General features: G+C 33.4%; 1 protein-coding gene, 1 long non-coding RNA gene and 1 other non-coding gene across 3 annotated transcripts; 2 read left to right on the forward strand and 1 right to left on the reverse strand.

Annotated features, from left to right (window-relative positions):
* Positions 1-7,735: 7,735 nt before the first annotated feature.
* Positions 7,736-7,841, reverse strand: LOC131181874 (small nucleolar RNA R71). Its single transcript, XR_009150349.1, has one exon. It is a non-coding gene; the product is annotated as a small nucleolar RNA R71 (small nucleolar RNA).
* A 6,652-nt stretch (positions 7,842-14,493) lies between these two features.
* LOC131181644 (uncharacterized) lies at positions 14,494-17,302 on the forward strand. The gene is made up of 3 exons (XR_009150146.1): positions 14,494-14,867; positions 16,143-16,206; positions 17,073-17,302. It is a non-coding gene; the product is annotated as an uncharacterized LOC131181644 (long non-coding RNA).
* A 461-nt stretch (positions 17,303-17,763) lies between these two features.
* On the forward strand, positions 17,764-19,908 carry LOC110644424 (xanthotoxin 5-hydroxylase CYP82C4). Its single transcript, XM_058149915.1, has 2 exons — positions 17,764-18,821; positions 19,209-19,908. The coding sequence occupies exons 1-2, from the start codon at positions 17,889-17,891 to the stop codon at positions 19,836-19,838; spliced, it is 1,563 nt and encodes a 520-aa protein (XP_058005898.1). The 5' UTR covers positions 17,764-17,888; the 3' UTR covers positions 19,839-19,908.
* Positions 19,909-20,590: the final 682 nt, after the last annotated feature.

Below are 20,590 nucleotides of genomic sequence, written 5' to 3' on the forward strand. Positions count from 1 at the left end.
CATGATCCTATGGTATACTTAATGAATTACCGAACTTCGCCTACCGATAACCCATTAAATACACTACTAGGGATTTTAAAATAATTTTATCATCTTTTGAAGGTGGTGAGCACTTTTAACAAGTATTAAAAACTTTTATTTGTAGTTTAAATATTGGGTAAAAATTTTGACAAATTTTATTTTTCCGTAATTTTTGTAAAAATTTCGGTAGAGTGTCGTCTGTAATTGGAAAAAACCTAAATTTTTAAACACCTGTAAAAAGCACTTCCAACGATTTCAATCACAGTTCCAACCTCCAATATATCAACACAAATCAATTTCAAACTCAATTCATAAAAACAAATCTCAACATAAATAAAATAATGGAGCATTTTACAAACTAAAACATAAGGTTTATATTACAATATTTTTACAAAATCAACTAATTTACAATATTACTGTACAACTGCTCAAGACCAATTACACAACATACATACAGTTCATTTACATTAAAATAAATATGTACAAAAGGAGTATAATTTAAATACTCGACAAAATCCAAAATATAGTACTTTTAGTCCCTAGCAGCTTACTCTGCTATTTTATCAGTCTTCCTACCTGCGACAACAATAAAAAACCATCGCTGAGTAAAACTACTCAGTGGTGCACAATATAACTAAAATACCACTTTATATCATATTAAATTACAATTAGTTCAAATACAGTACTGAAATTGGTAAATAGATACAAAGCACAAATTTAAAATTTTAGTCAAAGAAATTTTCGCTTCAGAAGTCACAAAATAATTTTCATAAAATCACATAGTCATATCATGCCATCAATATTTTTCATCTCAACAGCCAAAGGCTTATGAGGAATACCAAGGCTAGCTAGCTCAAATCAATGGGTACCTATTCAATTTCTTCTTCTACTAGCACACACCTCAACACTTCAGCCAGAGAGGGAATACAAAACTATTTCCTTCCACTAGGCAAGTTAGTGAGGAATTTAAACATTTGGTCAGGACACTATGGTTTCAAACTATTTTAACAATTTTCTAAACATTAAAATGCCAACCATACACATACCATTTTACTTTCCCAACGGTTTGGGTCAATAACACATTTTTCTTTTCAATCAAAATTTTCAACTCAAATAAAGTCATAATTTAATTTTCATAATTCCAACACAAATTGCAAAGGAAAATTTAAGGAAAGTTTATATGTTGTGCATAAACCTCTTACGAGTCACCTCTTGGCCTTGACTCGGTGTTTCTTTTTCTTTCCTAGTATCATTTCCAACTGAAACACACAATTTACAGTGTTTTAGTATCAAGTGTCATAATAATTCCAATAATTTATTGTATATTTATTTAATTATATCCCTACATAGGCTTAAAATGGCATTTTTTTAGACTTTGCATTTTAGGGTTACTATTCATGGCACTATTTAAGTTAAAATATTGACTTTGTCATACTTAATAAGTATGTGAATTCTAATTACACCCACATGCCACATTTTAAGTGCCTAATTTGTTGGCCTTAGTTGCCATTTCAATTTCTAAGTATTCTAAGAGAAATTTCCATTTTTCAGTTTTGGTCCCCTGTTTTGCATTGTTCTATTGGTCTAGTTATTGTGGAAATTTAGCTAAGTGTTCTTCATCAAAGTTGTTCCTTGTTGTCTTAGCTTTAATTCCCTTCTTGAATCACTCCATTTGGAGTTTTGTAGCCCAAGATATGCCTATTTTCTAAGGCTGGCCGGATTAGTTCAAACCAGTTTCAGGCACTTTCTTAGTTACGCGGTTTGGTGTCTTGTTGCAACTCACTTTTTGGATAGGTTATGGTCAGAATTTAGGTTTGTGTTCTCCATAAAAGTTGTAGTGCTATGTCTCAGATTTCCACCGGTATAATATTCAGGTCATTTGGACCTTCCTACACCAAGTTATAGCCAAATGAATAAATATTGTTCATTTGGTCATTTCTGTATAGTGGCAGTGTGCATTGCTCGTATTTGACCTAATTGTTCACTATCTTAATGTCATTTTCTGGGCATGGTTTCTACATGAAAATTGTGGCATTATGTGTCTACTTTCATATCCAATTGGCCTCATACTAATTGGGGTGGCAGAATTACAGTTTTGGTCCCCAAAAGGGACCTAGGTCAAACTGCCCAATATGACACCCTTACCAATCCGAATTGCATTGCAATTCTCATCAATCCAACACATCCCAATTGACCATTTCTAATCTCAATTAGGTTCAATTGCATCAATTCACCATTTCCCTCCCCCCCCCCCCACCCCGCCGAACTTTTCCCCAAATTTCAATGGCATCAAGAACCCTAATTTTATAAATGTTCAATTTGGTACAATCAAAGTGTTTAATTATCTTCTACACACATAATTACACTTCCATAACATTTTAATTTCATCAAAATCATACAAATCCTCACTCCCTGTATGCTGGCCGAATTTTCTAAATAGTTTAACATGTTGATTTGTTTGAATTTTTTACAATTTCTAAGTTATTTTAACTACATACACATGAATTTAAAGAGTGAAATTGAATTTCACTACCAACCTCTTTCTTTGGATTTCAAGTCTTCAAATCCTTCACTTTCTTCACTTTTTCTTTACTTAATTCTCCTTCTCAAGTTGCAAGAGCAAGGTGTAATCAATAATTTTGGGGAATTTATGGAAAAATTTGGGGTTTTAAAAGCTTACACACAAGTTTTAATAGAGGATTGTAGAGAGAGAAATGGGAGAGGGAGTGTGCCGACCTCTAGTAGAAGAAGATGGGAATTTTCAACTTTAATTTTTGTGTTTTTATTTACATTTGACTTAGTCAAAAATTAACTTAATTGATAATTATTTTTGATGTCATGCATGAGGTCATCCTTGTGATGTCATAACTTAATTTTCTTTTCTTTTCTTTTTCTTTTGTTTTTCTTCACACTTCTTTAATTTAAATCTATATTTCAAAATTTTTATTTCTCAAATTTTATTGGACAGTTAGGTCATGAATCACCTCTAGGGGTGAATTGACCAATTTACCCCTCGTTGGTCTGATCCGGTTTGCAAATAATTTGATATTTCTTCTGAAACTCTAACCTAATTATTTAACCTACTTATCAACTCTTTTCTGTAATTTTCTTTTTTCCACTAGCTTCGCAATAGTCCTTAGGACTGTGATGTCACAATGCCCCATTCCAAATTAGGGTTACAGTTGACCTCGCAGTCACTTCTCGGTAAGGTCACCCATCACTGTGACTCCTGGCTCATTTAATTTTTTATGCTTTGTTTTTCTTATTTAGACTTGACCTTCTGGTAATTACTATTAATTTTCATTCAGGGCTTTTCTAGGTGACTTAAATATGATTCTAATCTTCTTAATTGTCTGGACCGACACCGGTCACCGGAACAGTGAAATATACCAGGCTATGCATATAGGGGTGTTACATGTTGCCCTCAGTCAACAAAGCTTATTCAATGATTACCAAATTTGAAACACAGAAACAGGTGTTGACAAATTTCTCTGATGTGAGTGATTCTACAACATTGTTTAATAAGTCTCAGACTCAGGGATAGAATTTTAAAAGAGATTCAAAGAAGTATGACCCTAAAAAAGGGCATTGTGATTTTTGTAATATGGATGGCCATATAAAAGAAGGATGTTTTAAGATCATAGGGTATCCAGATTGGTTCAAATCTAAGAATAAGGGACAACAAAGTGGCCTTAAACAGCATAAGCCTAATGGAGCCTCTGGAAACAAGGTGGCAGCAATGGTTGATTCTTATGATTTAGATACACCAATTGAGGTACCTGATGCTAATAGCAGGATTGATGAGCTCAGTAATATGCTTGGGTCTATTCAGCAGAAACTTCAAATAATGGTGAAACGGAAGAATTCTGTTGCAGCAACAGCAGTTGGGCACTCAGGAAGCGCTTCATATCCAGGAACTTCAACTCTCCAGAGCTTTACAACTTTTGTTGGTAATCTTAGTTTAGTTAATGTTTGTTGTGCTCAAAAATATGAAGAAAGTGTTTGGATAGTAGATAAAGGTGCTACTGACCATATGATTCCTGCTTTACATTTTTTATGTTGCTTTACACTCTTTAGCCCCTTAGTGTTTTTTTTTAATCTTTTTCTAAAGATATATATACTACTAAATCTGAGAGACCTACAATAAAAAGGACCATTTTACCCTTTCTCTTATGTATTGTTTTTGTGCTATTATCAGATTAATTTTAAGAGTTTCCCTTGAACTTTAAGTTGTAACATAGATGTTGTTGAACTTAAAAATTTAACATAGAATCTCATGAACTTAGAAATTTTACATAATAAAATCCTTATGAATAATTCAGAATGGCAATAACATGGACAATTGTTGTTGTTGGTGGGAGGTAAAGTCCCTCTCATAAACTTTTATAAATTTAGCACTTCATTATCCTATATTACTGAGATTCTTTCATAGTTATATGTGAAGAAAATCATAGCCAGTTTTGTTATGGTCACGTAGAAGAAAAAGAATTATCCACATCACTGCCACTCGAGATTGTGTAAATTGATTATTGAGAGTCAAAAGGATTTTGCTGCGTAACATTTTAAAATTCAAGGGTTTTTATGTTACATTTTTAAATATAGAAACAGTTTTATTATAACCCCCTAAAATTTAGAGACAACTATTAAAATTTTCCCACTTATCTTTTGTGTAGTCTACCAGTTCTCCTGTAATACATCAATCACAAACTACACTTCAAGAAAAAACCAAATTACAAGATATGGCTTCACTTCCATCACATATATCTCTCTCATTGCCACTAGTTTTTGACCCAACTTTGAACCTTGGTGCTTCAAAGCATATATATTAATTAATTAATAAATAATCATGTAAACTATGATGTAAAAAAAATTGATGCTATGGCCATTAAAATAGTACCAAAAGATGAGTATTGAATGATCGAGTATCGACTAATATGTAACCTGAATCGAGTAACAATGGGATACTCAGATACTTGGACAGAGAGTCGCTCTCCCGATTATACCCGAGGATACTTAAATCACTTTATAAGATAAGGATTCCGAGATAAAAATGCAGTAATCAAAGTTTCGTCCGTATCAGGACTCTCAGATAGAATGGGCTCATAGTCCTACTCAATTATAAATTCCTAATCCTATTAAGAGTTTATATTAAAGCCAATATAAGCCAATATAAAGGTCATCAGGTACGCACACTAACCATTTTTACCTATGCATTCTACGGTCCAGTTCCTATTAAAGACTTAGGCATCGGTAGTCAATTAACCCAGCTAGTGCTCTTTTTCTTATCTTGCAGATCTAACACTCAAATTTGACTTCCATAACTCGTAGAAAAGAAGAACAGTATCAAAAATTATTTAGGATTTTTTATCACATCCTGCTATAATTTTCAGTTAAATTAATAAAATATTATTTAGTTGTATGTATTTATTATTTGTATCATTATTTTTTATTTTATTGTGTTTAAAAAATTTTATAATAATAACAATAATAATTGATGCATGCATTTTAGATCATCATTTAGGTGTAATTTTTGCACATAATTTACCCTTGTTCATAGCTATTATTATAGATATTAGCATACATTTAATCAATTTTATAATTTTCACACTTCTTAGTTTAATTTTTGGAATTTATTTGTTTTATAGGTTAAATTTGGAGAAATTTGGTGTATTTTGATCAGAGTAGCCATTTGGAGGAGATTAGAGTTGAATTGCAAAAAATTTTTAAGTTGAGTAAAAAATGGCCGAGTGCGTCACAACCTGCAGCACAACCGATTTAGCTTATGTCGCAGGTTGTGTCGATCGTCAGATATTCAGGCCGAAGGTTACGACACAACCCGCGACACAACCAATTCAACTTATGTCGTTTTTACTGGAAATGGCTGACGTGGCATTTTCGTTACTCTGATTTTATACCTCACTTTCTCTGGAATCTTCCACCTTTTTACCCATTCTAGGGCAGACCCCTAACCCATATAAAATCTCCTTTAACTATTTTCTTTCCATAAGGAGGAAGGGAGGCATTTTTGGCAAGAAAAGAAGGAGAGAAAGAGGGGAGCACGTGAAGCCATTTCTGCAGTAGCAGCAGAGGCGTTCTGCACTTTTCTGCAGCAGATTCTTTTGCATTCTTCTGGGTTTTCCTATTCCTTAACTTAGATTTCCATTATTTCTTCATTTATACATTTGGGTTTGTCTTGAAACTATGGTTTGTGAGTAATTATTTGAGATTCTAGAGATGGGTTTGTAAGTATTGTTTTGTATTGTGGTTTTGAACTGATTTAGCCATTTAAATAAGGTTTGTTACATTTTGATTTATTACTTGTGAGCTTGTTGCCTTGCTTGATGAATGGGCCCTCAGTAAGTTAAGCTTTAATCCTTAATAGATGGACTGAAAAGTGAATATTTAGGATAGATAATCTTGCAATAAACTTGGTTTTCTTGGTGTTAGAGATAAGCTAAGAGAATTAAGGGGACTTTCCAAAATCAATTAGAGCTTTAATTGGGTTTTTGTTAGGTTTGAAATACCGTGAAAACAGGGTTTGATTTAATGAAAACCAACTTTGAAATGCTTGAAAAATGTTTCAAAAATTTAAGAATTGATTTCCCTCAAAATTGCAAATTCTCATGTGTTTGGCTAAATTAGGGATAAACCACATGCAAACAATATTGAAAATCCAATCTCTAGAATCACTTTAATTTTTATTGAATTTAGATTTAATTCCTCTCAATTTCATAAATAGAAATTTCAAATTAAATTTTGGTAATCTAGTTTAATTAATTTTAGTTAATTGTTTGATTTAGCTTAAATTCCTCAAATACCAATTTTAATTTTTAGATTTCATTTTTTATACCTTTAAATTTTGTCATTCTAATTAGCTTATACTTTTATTTTCAATTTAAGCACAATTCCCTGTGGGATCGATATCATTTTTTTTAAAACTATACTACTGTGACCCGTGCACTTGCGGACACACTATCAAGTTTTTGGTGCCGTTTGCCGGGGAATTGTTTATTTTTAAGTTGGATTTTAATTGTTTTAAGCTAATTAGAATTTTTATTTTCTTTTATTTTCACTGCTGCTCCTTGTGTTTTTCAGGTACTTTTCTTGTTTATGAGACGATCGAAAAGCACAAGTGATACTGAATTGTTGTTCAACCCTGAAATTGAAAAATTCTGTCGAGCCAACAAAAAGGAATTCAAGAGAAGAAAGGAAGCAGAAAAAGAAGAACAACAAAGATTTGAGCAAGAGGAGACAATTAAAAATATGGAGAATCAAAATAGAGCTATTGTTGGAAACAATGGAGGAAATGAGCAAAATAAGCAGAATGATGTGGTTAATCAAAATAATCCTCAGAGAAGATCCATGTTGGATTATGCTTTTCCTAGATGTGCTGATGTGAGAGATAACAGACCTATCATTGGAACTAATCAATTTGAGTTAAAGATTGGTCTCATTCAAATGGTTCAGAATTCACAATTTGGAGGTAGTCCACTTGAAAATCCTCATTCTCATTTGAAGAAAATTTTGATGATATGTGGTACACAAAGGCAGCCTGGAGTTTCAGATGCAGTGATTCGGCTCACCTTATTTCCATTCTCTCTTCGGGATTCACCATTACAGTGGTATGACTCACTTCCACAAGCTACTATAGCTACTTGGGAGCAGCTATCTCAAGCTTTTCTATCTCAGTTTTTCCCACCTGGGAAGACCACTTATTTAAGGAATTTGATGGTAGCTTTTAAGCCAAGGGATGATGAAACTTTGAATGAATCTTGGATGAGATTTAAGGAGCTTGAAAAGCAATGTCCTCATCATGAAATACCCAAATGGATGATTGTTCAGAATTTCTACACTAGAGTTACTCCAGCCATAAGAAACACAATTGATTCACAAGCAGGAGGAGATTTCATGAGAATGACAAGTGAAGAATGCTATGATTTATTAGAGAAGATTGCTCATAATACCCATTTGTGGGGAAATCCTAGAGCACTTGAGCCAAAGAAGGCTGGAATTTATGAACTTGACTCAGTTAGCTACATGAATGCAAGATTTGATCAGTTGACTCAGCTTCTTTGTGATTTTTGCACAAAGGCAACAACCTCAACTCCTACAACTATGCAACAAGTTGCCTACACAGATGGAACTCAAAGTTGTGGAGTTGATTACTCTTCTTATGGTGATGATTATTTGCAAGAACAAGCTGCTTATGCAGGAGGTTATCAACAGAAACCTATGGGAAATTCTTACTCTAATGTGAACAACTCAACATGGAGACCACAAGCAACTTTTGCTCAACAAGGTCAAAGCTCAAATTATGCTCATAACCAGCAGTATATGCAGCAGAATAGGCCTCAATTTCAGCCTCAATTTCAGCCCACAAGGCAGCCACAACCTGGATATCAAGCAAGAGCACAACAATCCCTTCCACCTCATGAACCGAAGCCAACCTTGGAAAGCATGATGGAGAAATTTTTTGCTGAACAAAGTAAGATGAATAGCAAATTGGAGGAAGAAATGCAACACATGAGACAAACCATGGATCAATTACAAGTCCACAACCGCATGTTGGAGACTCAATTGGCTCAACAAGCAAGCTCATTGGGACACAAATCCTATGGGAAACTACCTAGCCAACCACAAAACCCTCATGAACAATGTAAGGTTGTGACCTTGAGGAGTGGTAAGAAAGTTGGTCAAGAGAGTGAAAACAAGAGAGAAGAAAAAGAGAGCACAAAAGAAGAAAATTCAGTTGAGAGCAAGAAAAATGAAAAAGAAGAAGAAAGCAAAAGTGAGCAAGATAAGGGAGAGAAACCATACTTCCCACCCGAACCTTACAAGCCCACCCTTCCCTACCCTCAAAGATTCATCAAGCATAAGCTAGACAAACAATTTGGCAGATTCCTTGAAGTGCTAAAGAAGTTGTATATCAATGTGCCATTCACTGAGGCACTATCCCAAATGCCAAGTTATGCCAAGTTTTTGAAGGAGATTCTTACCAACAAGAGAAGGCTAGAAGATTATGACACCATCAACTTGGGAGAGCAATGCAGTGCTATAATTCAGAAGAAGTTACCTCCCAAACTCAAAGATCCGGGTGTGTTTTCCATTCCTTGTCATATTGGTGATAATTGTGTGGCAAATGCCTTATGTGACCTTGGAGCTAGTGTCAGCCTAATGCCACTTTCAATATATGAGAAGTTGAATATGGGAGAGTTGAAGCCCACAAACATGTATCTTTCATTGGCTGACCGTTCAATTAAGTATCCAGAAGGCATTCTAGAAAATGTGCCTATCAAGGTTGGGATATTCTACATTCCGGTGGACTTTGTCATTTTAGATATGGAAGAAGACACAAAAATTCCTATCTTATTGGGAAGACCCTTTTTGGCAACAGCTGGTGCATTAATTGATGTAAAGGGTGAGAAATTGACACTTAGAGTGGAAGATGATCAAATGATATTCAACATCAATCCAGCCATGAAAAGGAAACATGAAGAAGTTGAGTCTTGTTTGCGGGTAGACATTATTGATGAGATTGTTCAAGAGCATTTTAGAAAAAGCTATCCACAAGACCCACTTGAAAATTGCTTAGTCTATGGTGGGAGCATTGATGATGATAATCACAACATAGCTGCTTTTGCACTTAGTCTATGGTGGGAGCATTGATGATGATAATCACAACAAAGCTGCTTTTGCACAACACTTGGAGAGCACTCCACCACATCTTGAAGCCACAATTTTTCAGCTTGAAGAAGTGCAAACTTTGGAGATCAAACCACCATCATTAAAGGTAGAGGATGCCCCAAAGGTAGATCTTAAACCTCTTCCTTCCAACCTCAGGTATGCTTTTCTTGGACCCAATGGAACATATCCTGTTATAATTAATGCATCTTTGACTGATATTGAGAATGAAAAATTGTTGAGAGTTTTGAGAGAATATAGAAGAGTTTTGGGTTATGCAATTGATGATATAAAGGGAATTAGTCCGACAATTTGTATGCATAAGATTTTCCTAGAGACAAATAGTAAACCTTCCATTGAACACCAAAGAAGATTAAATCCTACAATGAAGGATGTTGTGAAAAAGGAAATCCTAAAATTACTAGCTGCTGGAATTATTTACCCCATTTCTGACAGTGAGTGGGTGAGTCCTGTGCATGTTGTACCAAAAAAAGGTGGGGTGACAGTTGTTAAAAATGAGAATAATGAATTGATACCCACTAGAACTGTTACAGGTTGGAGAATGTGCATAGACTATAGGAAGTTGAACAATGCCACAAGAAAAGACCATTTCCCCCTTCCTTTTATGGATCAAATGTTAGAGAGATTAGCCAAGCATTCATTCTTTTGTTACTTAGATGGATATTCTGGTTTCTTTCAAATTCTAATCCATCCTGATGACCAAGAAAAAACTACATTTACCTGTCCCTATGGCACTTTTGCATATCGAAGGATGCCATTCGGATTGTGTAATGCGCCTGGCACATTTCAAAGGTGCATATGGCCATTTTTTCTGATTTTATTGAAGAAATTATGGAGGTCTTCATGGATGACTTTTCAGTATATGTGTCACACCCTGGCTTAGTGGGCCCCAGCTCAAGCCCCTCTATGGGTGGCCATCTTGCCAGCGTACCCCTCTAGAGGCCGGCGATGCAACTCAAATCGGTACTGTCCGCTTTGGTGGAGTTCAATCCCTTCGCCCTGCAGAGCTAGGATTCGAACCCATATCACCTCACGGATTTGCTTCGCCTCTTACCAATTGAGCTGTGCCTTTTTTTATTGTCACACCCCGGCTTAGTGGGCCTCAGCTCAAGCCCCTCTATGGGTGGCCATCTTGCCAGCGTACCCCTCTAGAGGCCGGCGATGCAACTCAAATCGGTACTGTCCACTTTGGTGGAGTTCAATCCCTTCGCCCTGCAGAGCTAGGATTCGAACCCATATCACCTCACGGATTTGCTTCGCCTCTTACCAATTGAGCTGCAGCTTTGGTGAAGCCATTTCTGCAGCAGTAGCAGAGGCGTTCTGCACTTTTCTGCAGCAGATTCTTCTGCATTCTTCTGGGTTTTCTTATTCCTTAACTTAGATTTTCATTATTTCTTCATTTATACATTTGGGTTTGTCTTGAAACTATGGTTTGTGAGTAGTTATTTGAGATTCTAGAGATGGGTTTGTAAGTATTGTTTTGTATTGTGGTTTTGAACTGATTTAGCCATTTAAATGAGGTTTGTTACATTTTGATTTATTACTTATGAGCTTGTTGCCTTGTTTGATGAATGGGCCCTCATTAAGTTAAGCTTTAATCCTTAATAGATGGACTGAAAAGTGAATATTTAGGATAGATAATCTTGCAATAAACTTGGTTTTCTTGGTGTTAGAGATAAGCTAAGAGAATTAAGGGGACTTTCCAAAATTAATTAGAGCTTTAATTGGGTTTTTGTTAGGTTTGAAATACCGTGAAAACAGAGTTTGATTTAATGAAAACCAACTTTGAAATGCTTGAAAAATGTTTCAAAAATTTAAGAATTGATTTCCCTCAAAATTGCAAATTCTCATGTGTTTGGCTAAATTAGGGATAAACCACATGCAAACAATATTGAAAATCCAATCTCTAGAATCACTTTAATTTTTATTGAATTTAGATTTAATTCCTCTCAATTTCATAAATAGAAATTTCAAATTAAATTTTGGTAATCTAGTTTAATTAATTTTAGTTAATTGTTTGATTTAGCTTAAATTCCTCAAATACCAATTTTAATTTTTAGATTTCATTTTTTATACCTTTAAATTTTGTCATTCTAATTAGCTTATACTTTTATTTTCAATTTAAGCACAATTCCCTGTGGGATCGATATCATTTTTTTTAAAACTATACTACTGTGACCCGTGCACTTGCGGACACACTATCAATAATATATTTCTTAAAATGTGCAAAACACCTTTTTATAACAATATAAGCAATAATTTAATAAAAATCTAAATTTTTGTATTGCCAAATGTTTTTTACTCATATAATAAATTACTGTGTCATGTGTCTTATTCCTTATACTCTAAGGTTAGGCGTTTATATTGAAATTAAATTTTTTGAAAACATAAAATTTTATCATTTATTTTAGATTCCATTTAGAATTATTATCGAAAGGCTAAAAGTTTATTTAAAACTAATTTTTAAATATTATTTGAAAAAACTTAAGAAAAAAAACTTTTCATTCTCCGCTTTTTTTTTTCCTGAAATTAGTTAAATTTATTGAACTAGAAGGAACGCTTAATTCTCCTTTAAATTTCTATTTATGTATTTTATTTTGTTAATTAAATTTTAAAATTTCTATTTATTTAATAGGGTTACGAATTTTAAATGGGTTAATTATTTTCCTTTTTTTAATCAGTGTTATTATTATCTTTTTTTTTATAACTATACTATACAATTATATATTTTTATTATCAAATTATATTTTATTCAATGTAATATAATAAGTAAGTAATAAATTTTATATTATTAAAATTAATTAGTCTTAAATTACATTATATACACATAACTAATAAGTAATTTGGTGAATGCATATCACTAAAAAAATTAGTGAATGAATAAAATTTTGTTTTAATGAATTGACTAAATTATTTTAATAATTATTGATAGATAATAGTTTTATCCATAAAATATAAGTATAACTTTACATTATTATAAAATATAATAAAATATGTTTTTGTTATAAATAAATAATTATTTATTAATTTATTAAGATGATAAGGAAAAAATAATATGCTGAATATTGTGTGGGGGTTTTAAAGCTTATGGTAACTATAATATATTGACTCTGTTAAAAACAATAACAAATTTATGAAATTGAGATGTTATTATGTCAAAAACAATTCTAGAAGTAAATAATAATAATAATAATAATAATAATAATAATTAATTAGGTGATATATATAGAGAGAGAGAGGGTCTAACCCTCCTCCACACGCTACTGATATATAAATAGATCACACTCAATAAAAAAAATTAAATCTAAATTATTAAAATTAAAAATATTAAATTAAAATGTAATTGCATGTAAATGCTTAAATCTTTCATTAATTAAATAGTAATAAATGATAATAAATAAATATTTTGTGAATATAAAATATCAAAAATTATGAAATAAAATAAATATTACATATTCTCTCACCCGCTTGAATTTTTTTTTTCTAGATATTTAATTAATCATTAACGTGAAAATGTAAAAAAATGTGCAAAAAATGCTTGCTCAACGCCAGCTGGAATTCGTTGAAATATTTGGAGTTTTTGTGGCTCCATCAGAAAAGTTGTCAAATGGACAATGAAAGGAGTTTGTTTTTTTCCTGGTGAAAATTGGTGACAGATCCCAGTTTCCTTCTTAAGGAAAAATTGGGAAAAAATAATGTTTATTCTGATTAGTACAATTTTTTAAATAAAAATATCTTGTCAAATTTGATTTAATTTGAAAATGAATAAAAAAAAATCCAAACATGCCTTAAAAAATCATCCACAACGCACGTGAATGAGGTCGAAAATTGAGGAAATTTATACGATCCACTTACATATATATGTATGATGTTAATTGGATTGCAAATCCATATACGCTGTGTTCTATATAAAATTAAAGATGTGCTATATAATTTCTTCCTATGAGGGTGTGTCCATCCCTGACAAAGTGGTCCAGAATGAATTTCGAAAGGATTAAGATCAATGAGCAATTAAATAATTGTTTTAACCATTTTGACAGAAAATTTTTATCTATATCTGATTTATTATAGATTAAAATATGAATATTTGGAACCCATAAAATCACATCATATATTTTGTGTAACACCCCTATTTGCATAGCCTGGTATATTTCACTGTTCCGATGACCGGTGTCGATCCGAATAATTAAGTGGATTAGAACCACATCTAAGACAACTAGATAATCCTTGAACACAAATAATTAGTAATTGTTAATTAGTTAAGCATAAATAAGAAAAACATAACATAAGAAGTTAAATGAGCCGAGAGTCACAGCGATGGGTGACCTTCTCGGGAAGGACTGCGATGTCAATTTAAACTCGAATTTTGAATCGTAAAATGTGACGCCGCGGTCCTTAGGATTATTGCGAACACAGTGGAAAAGAGAAAATCACGAAAAAGAATTGTTAAGCCTGTCAAATAATTAGGTCAGGGATCCGGAAGAAATATCAAATTACTAGCAAACCGGATCGAACCAGCGAGGGGCAATTTGGTCCATTCACCCCTAGAGCTGACTCCTGACCTAACTGTCCAATAAAATCAGAGAAAAAAAAATTTCGGAATCGAAAATTAAATTAAAGAACTATTGAAAAATTAAAGAAAAAGAAAAAGAATAAAAAATGGGACTTATTACATCATGATGATGACATCATATATGATGTCAAAATTAATTTTAATTTTCCAACCTTTTTGACCAAGTCAAATAGCCAAATAATTACAAAAAAAAAAGAAAAAAAGAGAAAGAAAAGAAAATAAAGATTAATGACATCATTCATGACATCATAAAGCTATAATTAAAATTTAGGAAATTATGGGATAAATACAATACAAAAGGGACCAATTAAAATTAAAGGATAAAAAAAAAAGAAAAAACAAAATAGTTATCTTCTTCTTCAACCTCCTTGCTGCCCCATTTTATTCATTTCTCTCTTCTCTCTTTCTTTCCACCATTAACAACACTACCAAGCTCTAACACTCCCATTTCTTCCATAAACCCCATGCTAAATTAATAGAAAACATTCAATTGACACTTGATAGGAAGAACTGAAGCAAAAGAAACAAGAAATTTGGAAGCATTTTGAGAATTGGAAAAGCTCCATGAAAGGTAAGCTAATCTAACCTTCCCTTTTTGGTATTAATGGTTGATTTAGGATAGGATTGAATGAAATTATATGAAGAAAAGTGAAAAACTATGCATGATTGGTAACTAGAGATTTCAGCCAACTTAGTAGTAAGTAGAAATTGATGGATTTGGATGCAATTAAATATGTAGGCAAGTTTGATTGAGTGTGTAGATAATGTTTATACACTTTGATTTCATGATTTGAAGCTATTGAAGAATTAGGATTTTGGCACCTAGGTTGGTTTTGGGAGGAAAAATATGAGAATTAGTCAAATGATGTGTTTGACCTTGCTTGAGTTGAAAAATGGTCATGTATGACCAATTGTGGTGTGTAGGAAGTGTTAGAATTAGATTTAAATTCGGATTGCTTATGGTCATTCTGCAGGCAGCTTGACCAAGGTCCCTTTCAGGGACCAAAACTGAAAATTGACAAATCCAATTAGTGTGAGGCCAATTGGAAATGAAACTAGACACAAAATGGCACATTTTTCATTTAGGGATCATGCCCAGAAAGTGACTAAAACCTAGTGAACAAATTGACCAAATCCAGAACTGGGTGTTCTGACCTGTACAAAAATGACCAAATGAATAGTGTTTGTTCATTTGGCCATAACTTGGGCTAGGCAAGTCCAAATGACCTGAAATTTTATCAGTAGAAAGCTGAGATATAGCCCTACAAATTTCTTGGAGAACACAAACCCAAATTATGCCCTTAACCAAGTCATTCAGCCACCCAAATTTAGTGACCTAAAATTGCCAGAACCAAGTTGGTGCCCAGAAAATCTAGGTTAGGCCAATTTGGCCAGCCATGTTCAAATGGCTATAACTTGAGCTACAAAACTCCAAATGGAGTGATTCAAAAAGGGAAATAAAGTTAAGACAATAAGGAACAACTTCAATGAAGAAAACTTAACCAAATTCTGACAGCAACATAACCAATGGAACAGTGCAAAATAGGATACCAAAACTGAAAATTTGAAATTTTGCCTAAAAGACTTAAGTTTTGAGAAAACAACTAAAACCAACAAATTAGGTAACCAAAATGTGGTATGTGAGTGAAATTAGAATTCCCATACCTATTAAGCATTAGAAAGACAACAAATTGACTTGAATAGTATTATGAATAGTAACCCCGAAATACAAATTTTAAAGAACGTCAAGTTTAGTATATTAAAGCTAGATATAAGTATATTTGAATTTATTTTTGGAGTTATGATAAATTGGGATACTGAAACACTGTGAAACTGTGTGTTTCAGTAGAAAAGAATACCGGAAAAGAACCCGAGACATCGAGTCAAGGCCAAGAGGCGACTCGTATAAGGTTTGTGCACAACTAACTTTTTTGTTACTTTTCACTTCTAAATTGATTTGAACAAGTTTATTTTATGATTTATAATTTTGTTGTGTTGAGAATTTTAATTTGTTGAATGAAATTGTATAAATTAAATGTAAATTTTCTTATGCATTTAAGGATTTATTGCATGGTTTTGAGGATTGTAAATTTTAAGTTTGATGTGTTGCCAACCTTGAGCATGAATTTATGATGGTTCAATATGTTAATGGTTTGTAAACAATTTGTAAATAGAAATTGTTTTGAATATGATTTGAAACCACAATTAACATGACAATATATGTTGTGAATTCTCATTAGCTTGTCTAGTGAGATATCTTCTCCACTAGATGGGGTGAGTTCCTTCCCCTCTGGCTTGCCAGTTGGGGAAGAGTTTGAATGGGTACTCATATATACTAGCTAGTTTTTGTTCCCCCCTTTTAGCCTCGGTTATTGCGAGAGTTTGAAATGTCGTGGTGTACAACACGGCATCTATTTGAATTTTGGGTCATGGGTTCAACTGTGTGAATTGTTGGCAACGCCCTTTAAATTATGCATAGTTTGATAAATTGTTGTTGAAATAAATAATTTATCAATGATTTAAAATATTTTTGTATTGTTTCGAGATTTAAAAGAAATGTAGACAAATAGTTACAATTTGATCAAAACGTTATTCAAATGAATAATTTATACAAATGAAAATATTGATTTATGAATGTCATGGATTTTGAAGAATTTAGAAATTTTAAATTTTTATTTGTTATGAATTGTCAAACATAACTTGTATTCAGTTTTAAATTATTAGTTTATGCACCACTGAGTTCACCACTCAATGATAGCTTTGTATACTGTCGCAGGTGAAAGGAATAATAAAGCAGCAGAGCAAGATTTCTGAAAAGACATAGTGAGACTAACTTCGGATATATCATAGGTATACCCTTGTACCTTAGATTTTGATGTAATTCTGTAATTATATGTATGAAATTTCCTTTGAGCAGTTGTACCAACTCTTTTGTAATATATTTTTGGATTGTAATCAAATACAAAATTATTGTAATATTATCTTGAGATTCTATGTACTTATAAAGTTTTGTACTATTAAATTTTTAATGCTCTCATGAATGTAAAAATTAATTTTGTTACCATAATGAGCTGTTTCAATATTTGATTTAAATTAAACTGTGTATTGAGTTGAATGTGTGTGAAATGAGATTGAATAATGGAGTTGTGATTGAAAAATATATTGGGAGTGTCTTTATTTTCAGGTTTTGAAGAACTGTTTTCTTAAAATACAGACGGTACTTTGCTGAAATTTTTATAAAAATTGCGGAGATTTTAAATATCTAAATATTAGATTTATGTTTGGACTTTAAATAAAGGTTTTTAATATCTGAAAAAAATTTTACCCACCAATTTAAAAATGAGCGAAAATTATTTTAAAATCCCTTGTAGGATATAAAATGAGTTATCGGTAGGCGAAGTACGGTAATTCATTAGGTGTACTACGGGAGCATGTTACATCTTACGAGTAATAAGGTGTGACATTTTGTGTCTTGATTCATAGTAGGATTTTGGCAAGAAAAATCCTATTCGACATTCATTTCACGTTTCAGCCTTTTAGGCCACTATATAGACATCAATTTGTTGAGGATCTAATCCAAGCATCCCCAATAATGGACGTTCTAGCTTTCCTACTTGCAATTGCATGTCTTCTGGCCTTCTTTCTGGTCCACAACTCAAGGAGAACAGAACTAGTAACCTACAACCAAAATAGAAAGAGAAAATTAGCCCCTGAGCCATGTGGTGCTTGGCCATTACTAGGCCATCTTCTTCTTATTCTCAAGGATCGGGTTCCACTTTTCCGAATTCTAGGAGCAATGGCCGATAAACACGGCCCTGTTTTCACTATACAACTTGGGACGAAACCCGCTCTTGTGGTAAGCAGCTGGGAAGCTGTAAAGGATTGCTTCAAAACCAATGACAGGGTCTTCATGACTCGTCCTAGTTGTATTGCCTCAAAATATCTGGGTTACAACGGTGCCCTGTTTGGGCTAAGTCCCTATGGACCATATTGGCGTGATATTCGCAAGCTTGCAATTCTTGAGCTTTTATCCAATACCCGTCTTGAGAAGCTAAAGCATGTGCGGGTTTCAGAGGTAGAGACTGGCGTCAGGAACTTGTACGTATTGTGCACTAATGGCAGGACTGGTTCAACTGTGGTGGACATGGACCAGTGGTTTTCCAATATGACGATGAACCTGATGATAAGAATGATAGCTGGAAAGCCACTCATTAAGGATGAGGAATCTGAGAGATTCTGCAGAGCAACAAAAAATTTCATGCATCTACTCGGAGTGCTTGTGATATCGGATTTGATTCCAGTTACAGAATGGTTGGATTTGCAGGGGCATGCGAGATCTATGAAGAGAACGGCTAAGGACATGGACTATTTCATTAGTAGGTGGGTAGAGGAGCATCTTCATAGGAGGGAAGACGGGCAAGAGAAAGAAGAGCCTGACTTCATAGATGTGATGCTTTCTTTACTTGCAAATGAGGATTGGATATGTGGACATAAGAGCGAAACGGTGGTCAAGGCAACAGCCATGGTATGTCGTTATATATATATATATATATAACAAAGAGGATATTAATGTTAAACATAGAGACTTATCAATGAAGTAAACTTGAAATAAAGGAGATTTTTTTATTAATAGAGTATGTACGATATGTATTTTTTTAATATGTTTTTTTTGTCTGATTTTTTTTAATATGTTGTGAGGTTATAATTTTAAATCTAATATGAGCCGAATGAATAAAGAAAAGAATGTGTACGTTCATATGGATATTTAGAGATGGATAGTACAGCCACTGGTTACTACACGACTAACAAATCAGCTTGCCCAATGAAGAACCCCTCAGCCAGGCAAGCAATTATTAGTTTTAACTATATGCCCATGTCTGAGTGGATAACTCTAATTTTATATATTTTGCAGAATTTGATCATAGCTGGCATGGACACTACATCTGGTGCCATGACTTGGGCGCTTTCGTTGGTACTTAATCATCCAGAAGTGCTAAAACAAGCACAAGAAGAAATAGACAACCACGTTGGACGAGAAAGATGGGTAGAAGAATCAGATTTCAACAATTTGCCATACCTCCAAGCCATTGTAAAGGAAACATTACGGCTCTACCCTTCAGGTCCCCTATCGGTACCACGGGAGGCCATGGAAGATTGCTATGTAGGTGGCTTTTATGTCCCTAAAGGAACTAGATTATTGGTCAATATTTGGAAGTTGCATCGCGATCCACGTATATGGCGAAATCCAAACGAATTTCATCCTGAGAGGTTTCTTGCTTGTGAGGGTCATGAATTCGACGTTCGAGGTCAGAATTTTGAGTACATTCCCTTCAGTAGTGGAAGAAGAGCTTGCCCTGGAATATCGTCTGGCATGAAAATCAGTTGTTTGGTGCTTGCTCGTATTCTTCACGGCTTCAATCTGAGAACCCCGACAAATGCACCTGTAGACATGAGTGAAGGTTTGGGGGCCACAATACCTAAAGCAGCACCACTACATGTCGTTCTTAAGCCTCGTCTAGCACATCATCTGTACCAACTTTAGAAGCATCATCAATACATGTGATGCCATGTGTAGTTATAATCAAATAAACATATCAGGCTTTATTTTCTCCTCTTTCTCTCTACAACTTCTCCCTTTCCGCCACTTTCCTTAGCTTGAGGGGTTAGGTTTTGGCCACTAACCACCCCTTTCCTTTCTTTTCTTTTAAAAATCTTCATAAATAAGTGTTTCTACACTGATCTAGCTCTGTGGGAGCTTTTTCATTTCTCTCCTGAGGCTTTTAGTGGGTTATGAGTGAACATGTCTTCCTTTTAAGGAATAGATATGAAACTTACAAGGTAAGAAAAAGTTTTTCTTTCAAAAGAATTGAGTCAACTTATCAGTGTTTTGAGATTCAAGTTCCCTCTGTGTATTCAGGAGTAAGACTATGTGTTATCATTAAGTGTTGTTCACATATTATTATAATTTTGTGTATTTTTCTATTTTATCTGCTATTTTGAATTTGAATTGTGCTTAATATTTATTTGTTGTCTCTTCTGTAATTTTCTCTAATTTCAATCAAATTTTAATTTTTGAAAAAAAAAACTATATAGTATGTTTTAGGAAGAGTATATATATATATATATATAAGCGCTCTTGGACTAATTGGACAAGCATCCGCTTTTCGTCATATTGACACTTCTTCTTCCTCGGCGACTTAGCAATAGCCTGATTCCACACGGGCAAGGAAAGGCAATGAATATTGTTTAGATATCCACGTCATAGCATAATCCGACTTTGAGTCACAGGATGAT

The sequence above is a fragment of the Hevea brasiliensis genome, chromosome 7, assembly GCF_030052815.1.
Source record: "Hevea brasiliensis isolate MT/VB/25A 57/8 chromosome 7, ASM3005281v1, whole genome shotgun sequence".
Classification (NCBI taxonomy): Eukaryota; Viridiplantae; Streptophyta; class Magnoliopsida; order Malpighiales; family Euphorbiaceae; genus Hevea; species Hevea brasiliensis.